The 7,137-nt window shown below is 38.6% G+C and overlaps 1 protein-coding gene and 1 pseudogene across 1 annotated transcript; both read left to right on the plus strand.

The window, feature by feature from the left end:
- Nucleotides 1–87: 87 nt before the first annotated feature.
- Nucleotides 88–1,043, plus strand: LOC100674001 (BLOC-1-related complex subunit 7-like; annotated as a pseudogene).
- A 3,055-nt stretch (nucleotides 1,044–4,098) lies between these two features.
- On the plus strand, nucleotides 4,099–5,466 carry LOC100669802 (olfactory receptor 51H1-like). The gene has a single exon (XM_003421533.3). The coding sequence runs from the start codon at nucleotides 4,099–4,101 to the stop codon at nucleotides 5,038–5,040; it is 942 nt and encodes a 313-aa protein (XP_003421581.2). The 3' UTR covers nucleotides 5,041–5,466.
- The last annotated feature ends 1,671 nt before the right edge of the window (nucleotides 5,467–7,137 follow it).

Here is a 7,137-nt window from a genome sequence, read left to right on the forward strand (position 1 = left end):
ATGCCTGGTCCTTTCCAATGACTTCCTATTAATTTTTTTGTCTGTGGCCTTTAAAAAATAAAGAAGAAGAAGGAATTTTTTGCTTGGCACATGATTTTCAGTCTACATACAGAAGATCAGGGAAGGGTTTGAAGGTTTGCAAGATTTCTGGAAAGAAGTCACTCAATCATTGGTGTTCATTCATTCATCGTTTTATTCAGCACACATAGAAAATCTAATATATGCTTAGCATGTGCTCTGTGAGGTGATGAGCAAGATAGGTGTTCCTTTCCATCAGTGAGTTTAACTTCTAGTAGGAAAGGTAGACATTAAACAAATACTTGTATAGTGTTTAATTAACTCTGCTCCCTTTTAAAATGGAAAACTGCATACCAGGGAGTCTTAAGCTATTACAGGCATTTGGAGAAGGCTTACTTGGGAAGTATAAATAGGCTTTAGTTAGAAAAAGAAAAACTGTACAGGGAGTAGAGAAGAGCATGAGGCCGTGGGAAGACCAAATGTGGAAGTCCTGTATCAGGAAATAGTTTAGCGAGGCCCAGGAACTTCAAGTTTGCAAATTTAGCTGGATGGAAGAGACTAGATGGAATAAGTGGTCTGAGACGATGCTAGAGAGGTAAGTATGGTCTGAATTGTACAGGACTTTAAAAGTCAAAATAAGGCTTTTGGCGCCAGTGACTCCCCATCACCCTTGCGGAGGAGGCGTCTGCTAACTAAGGCGATGGCGACTCTGGCACCAGATTCTCAAGCTGCTTCGGTCAGTCAGTGAAAGGGCTTCTCACCGAGAAGGTGATTGTGGTACTGACGTGATTGCGCTCACCAAGCAGGCGCTGAAGGGTTCCCAGAGCTCCCAGCTGCTAGATCAGGCAGCTCAAAACGTGGTACTACAGCATGATGCCAACCTGCACCCAGAATATGGTTTAAGGAAAATTGGAATAATAACACCACACCTTCAATACCAGCAAGAAGCTACTCAGAAGAGTGTTGCGCGGTCGTCACATCTACAGAACCAGTTGAATCACCTGTTGAAACAGAATAACATGTAACAGTGCAAAATTCCAATGATCAAGAGGAAGTATCTTACTACAGCTATCATGCCATGGATTGATTTTCCACTTTTTCCTCCAAAAGTTAAGTTAGAAAAGATTTATGACGATGTACGGCTTGTCCTGAACAGAAGATAGGTGGCTGAATTTTGGAAGCACTTCTTGAATCATACTAACCTACGCTCTTAGTGAAATTGAAAAGTTTCTTTGTTTAGTTTGGTACTAAGGTAGAATTAAAAGATGTCTTAGTTTTTCCTGTAGAACTCTTAATATGTTGCAAGTCATAATGCCTAAATTTGATTCTCATGCAAACACCGAATAATGTTTTTAATCCAGAAACAGAGCTTCTAATGTGAACACATAAAAAAGGTAATATTCTTCCCAAAGACCATTTTTTATTTTAATTGTGCATTTGAGAAATATTTTAATTTTATGGTCACAGAATGGTGTTGGGTAATACCTGTTGTTTTCCTTTCTTTTCTAATAATTCAGAGGAGATACTTATTTTATTTGTTGCAGCAAATTTTGATTTAGTTTCAACTTAACTTGGATGAGAACTAGGCTAATGAAATCATATCTGGCGAGCTGCAACCTCCTGCCTTGGTCTGCATTCCTAGGGTGTCTTTGTTGTTGTGATTCTTAAGACTAAGTGGCCTCGGGTTCCCTTAGTAATTTTGTTTATCATCAGCACATTCATTTGTGTGACATTATTGCCAAATGTGAAGATAGTTGAGTTACTGTGAATGATTGTGGCATAGGGCTGTGCTGTAAGGTCTAAAGACCTTATCTTTGTAGATGTTTACTATGTTTATTAGATTCATCATGTTAAATGCTATAACCACTGGTCTGTTATCAAATCTGAATATTTTTTCTTTGTTTGAATTGAAAACGGGACTCTATCCTCTTCTAGTTCAGTTCTTACTAATGCTGAGGAGGAAATAGCTTGCTACAAAGCTGACAAGAAAATAGTACTTTCTGTGTATGTGTGTGTGTGCTTTAAGTGAAAGTTTACAGTTCAAGTTAGTTTCTCATATAAAAATTTATACACACATATTTTTATGTGACCCGGGTGCTCTCCCTATGATGTCCCAACACAATCCTCCTTTCCACCTCAGGTATCCCTTGTCCATTGAACCAGTTCCTGTCCCTCTCTGCCTTCTCATCTCACATCCAGACAGGAGCTGTCCATTTAGTCTTGTGTGTCTACTTGAGCTAGGAAGCACACTCTTCACAAGTATCATTTTATGTCTTGTAGTCCAGTCTAATCTTTGTCTGAGGTGTTGGCTTCGGGAATGGTGTTAGTTTTGGGCTGGCAGAAAGTCCAGGGGCCATGTCTTCTGGGGTCCCTCCAGTCTCAGACCATTGAATCTGGTCTTTTTGCTGGAATTTAGTTCTGCACTCTACTTTTCTCCTGCTCCATCAGGGACTCTCTGTTGGGTTCCCTGTCAGGGCCTTCATTGGTGGTAGCTGGGCACCATCTAGTTCAGAAAATAGTGCTTTCACTGAAAGAAGAGAAAGCAAGTAAAAGTCCAATCTAATTCATATTGTGTATCACCAAATCAGCTAAGCAAATGAGATTGCATTTCTCTCATTATATATGTGCATATTTTCTTAAGGTTAAAAAAATTAGGAGTGAAGAATCTGAAAATTCATTTTTACGTTTCATTCCACAAACATCTATTTTAATTATGAAATATAAATGAACTCAACTAATCTTTAAAAAGAAGGGCCACCAGTTTAGAAAATAAACAAAATCTATGCAAGTATATAAGATGCAAATATTTTAAATTAAAAAAATTTAAATGAAGGTATGGTGTACATTTTCTGCATGCTAGAACAAATGTTGACAAAGCAGTGATTGTTTACATTGTATCTGATAAAGTAAATTTCACAATCAAAATTTAAATAAAGGTAACAGTTATATTAAATTACGAAAAAATGTCAAAATAAGGATTTTGAGTTCTATCTGAAGTACAACAGAAACCCTTAAAGGAGTTTTAACTTGGGGAAAATAAGTCAGGTTTCTATTTTTTATTTTTTTTTTAAAAAAGGAAAGAAAAAGTGTAACTGCAGAATGAAGAATGTATTGGAAGGGGGCACTAGTGGATGCAGGAAGAAGTTAGGAAGCTATCACAACAGTTCAAGCTAGAAAAGATGAGCTACATTGTTTATTAACTATAGTGATGGAGGAAAGGGAACAGATTTTTTATATATTTTGAGGCAAATTTAGGAATTGATTACATGTTCTTTTGATGAAGAAAGAGACTTCAAGAATGGTTCCTGTCTCTTGTGTGTTAGGGGACTCTCAGAATAAAAGTCCTGTAAGTGACTGCCCTCTCATATCTTACATGTGGTTGTTTCTAACCAATAAATTTTTTCTGTGCCCTTTGCTACTTTAAAACGAGGTTGTGGAAAATTATAAATTGTCAGAATCTGTGAAGTAGAAATGTTGAATTGAGCAACTTTATGAACTAATGCATCTATTTGTACGCTTTAAGCCTTTAAAAATAAATTGGGAAGAGTGTCTGTTCATGTGGTAGGACCTATCTTATCTGTCTACACACACAAACGGATACACGTGGATTTGTGTGGATGTGGATTTGTGATGTCAGTGGAATTGTTCGTAAGTGTATATGTGTGTGTAGCGATGGTATTGTGAGTTTAGTAGCATTTGATAACTTAGCAAACACTTTATGCCATTAAGTATTTGGGTGTTGCTTCTTTTTTTTTGCATCCAAGCCTTGAGAGCTATTAAAGGTAGAGAGATCCAAATTCTCTACTACTTGAAAACTTGTTGTTTAGACTTATCTTCCTTTTCCAGATGATCAAATTAAACCCTAGAAGAGGGAGGTCATTGCATGTGATTGCCTAGAAAGCAAAAAGCCAAAGTGGTAAAAAACTCACCTAGATTCTGTTTTAAATATATATTTTCTCCTCTGCTGTTCCACCTATGTATTCATAGACATATTTGCCTCCCTTTTATGAGAATGTATTTTCAATTTAGGAGCTGTGAGCTAAACGGGAGAGTCCTGCCTCATCCAACCGTGAGAACAACATGATGAATTTTAATATATCACACGCCAGCTACCATAGTTTCATTCTGACAGGTATCCCAGGGATGCCAGACAAGAACCCATGGATGGCCTTTGCCTTGGGATTTCTCTACACACTAACTCTTCTGGGAAATGGCACCATCCTGGCTGTCACCAAGGTGGATCAGAGTCTCCATGAACCAATGTACTACTTCCTCTCTATCTTGGCTCTGACTGATGTTAGTCTCTCCATGTCTACCTTGCCCACCATGCTCAGCATCTTCTGGTTTAATGCCCCTGAGATTGCCTTTGATGCATGCATCACACAGATGTTCTTCATCCATGGATTCGGAGTAGTAGAATCAGGAGTGCTAGTGTCCATGGCCTTCGACAGATTTGTGGCCATCCGAAACCCACTACGCTATGTTTCCATCCTCACCCAAGGTGTTATTACCAAGATTGGAATAACTGTCCTTGCCCGGGCAGTCTGTGTGGTCTTCCCTGTGCCCTTCCTTATAAAACGGCTACCATTCTGTCATTCCAATGTCCTGTCTCATCCTTACTGTCTCCACCAAGATGCAATGCGACTAGCTTGTGCTAGCACCCGGATCAACAGCCTCTATGGCCTCATCATTGTCATCTTCACACTAGGGTGGGATGCTCTTATCATTCTTTTTTCCTACGTGCTCATCCTGCAGACTGTGCTGGGCATTGCCTCCAGAGCTGAAAGGTTCAAAACCCTTAACACCTGCCTCTCTCACATCTGTGCTGTGCTTCTCTTCTATGTTCCTCTCATTGGTGTCACCATGGTCCACAGATTTGGGAAGCATTTGTCACCAGTAGTGCACACACTAATGGCCAATATCTACCTGCTGCTCCCCCCAGTAATGAACCCCATTGTTTACAGTGTGAAGACTAAGCAGATACGAAGACGGATCATCCAAGTGTTCCAGAGGAAAGTCTAGTGGGTGGAGATCACATGTAAGAGACAGAATAAGTAGCAAATGGGAGGTTTAATATTTCCATTTTCAGCAGTTATAGTGCAGTCAAATTATCTACATCTGGCAAAATGCAAGATTGGGATAAGGTTTGTGGGTGAAGATCCAACACAGGTCATTCTTGTTCTGTATATAGTCTGTATTTTGGAATATATGCATCTAAAATGCAATTGAATTAATTAAAATTATATTTTTCTTCTTTAAAACAGAAGGTGAGCATCAATAATGACATAAGTTATCACCTATTAATCCAGTTAACATTTGTGATTGTTTATTCATACAATATTAAGTAATATTTTCTTTATCAGTTAAATAGTAATTACTTTAAAAAATATTCAAGTAGCCCTATAGCACTGCTGAAAGGCTGGTTTCTGAGCTTTTTCTTAAAACAGAGCAAAGAAAACTGTTACAGGATCAAAAAATATTTATGTTTAAGAGTTTATTGGATAAAGGGTACATTTGATTAAATTAATCCATCTGTGGTTACCTTCTCTTTGAAGTGATAACACTTCTTCACAGATTTGTAAAAGTTCCAATTTCATGCCACATACTTGGTAGAATAATAAGTGCTCTGCACCCCCTGTTTTAGACCCAGCATGAATGAGGTCTATTTCACTCTGCACTAGAAGATTCAGTAAAACTTTACCCACTAAAATTTAAGCTGGGTTTTGTATGAGGAAAGTAAAAATTTTCAGCCCTGGGGAGAGGTTAAAAAATGCAATATACACATTTGTGGTGATGAGTATGTGAAATACAACATGCCTTTGCACTGGGCGCTATACATTACTTTGAGTATTTTATTAATCACAATTAGACTACTAAAGTTTAGGAGTGACATTTACTCCTTAATAAACATACATTGAGCACTAATGAAGTACCAATATGAAGCTAGGCCCTCAGGATGCAGACATGAATTGGGAATCTTCTCGATCCCTTGAACAGAACTGGGTTTTGTTTTTTTTTTTAAAGAACTATACATATACACTATTATAAGACAAGTAGGTGTTGCATTAAATTAACTTCGTTAATACTAATTATTAGTATTGTTAATAATAATTATCAGTTGCTTTTATGTATTATCACAGTGAATTACCCCAACAACTTTTGAGATTAGGTAATATCAACATTTTACACATGAAGGAAGTTAGATTTAAAGCAGTTAATTAACTTGCTTAAGGTCATACCATTTCTAAACTAGATTCAAATTTAGCTGATTTAAATCCTGTGAATTGAGGGTTGACCTGTGTCTTACGGTTTCCCAGGCTTGCAAGCAAATTCCAGGAACAGGGAATCGGTGAGGCTAAGGTACAGGTGCAGGAGAAATAGAGTAGTATTCAATATTGTAGAATTTTTTTTTTTTAATTAACTTTTATTAAGCTTCAAGTGAACATTTACAAATCCAATCAGTCTGTCACATGTAAGTTTACATACATCTTACTCCCTTCTCCCACTTGCTCTCCCCCTATTGAGTCAGCCCTTTCAGTCTCTCGTTTCGTGACAATTTTGCCAGCTTCCCTCTCTCTCTATCCTCCCATCCCCCCTCCAGACAAGAGTTGCCAACACAATCTCAAGTGTCCACCTGATATAATTAGCTCACTCTTCGTCAGCATCTCTCTCCCCGCCGCTGACCAGTCCCTTTCATGTCTGATGAGTTGTCTTCGGGGATGGTTCCTGTCCTGTGCCAACAGAAGGTCTGGGGAGCATTGCCTCCGGGATTCCTCTAGTCGCAGTCAGACCATTAAGTATGGTCTTTTTATGAGAATTTGGGGTCTGCATCCCACTGATTTCCTGTTCCCTCAGGAGTTCTCTGTTGTGCTCCCTGACAGGGCAGTCATCGATTGTGGCCAGGCACCAACTAGTTCTTCTGGTCTCAGGATGATGTAGGTCTCTGGTTCATGTGGCCCTTTCTGTCTCTTGTGCTCTTAGTTGTCGTGTGACCTTGGTGTTCTTCATTTTCCTTTGCTCCAGGTGGGTTGAGACCAATTGATGCATCTTAGATGGCCACTTATTAGCATTTAAGACCCCAGAGGCCACATTTCAAAGTGGGATGCAGAATGTTTTCAT

This window comes from Loxodonta africana, chromosome 7 (assembly GCF_030014295.1).
Source record: "Loxodonta africana isolate mLoxAfr1 chromosome 7, mLoxAfr1.hap2, whole genome shotgun sequence".
Lineage (NCBI taxonomy): Eukaryota > Metazoa > Chordata > Mammalia > Proboscidea > Elephantidae > Loxodonta > Loxodonta africana.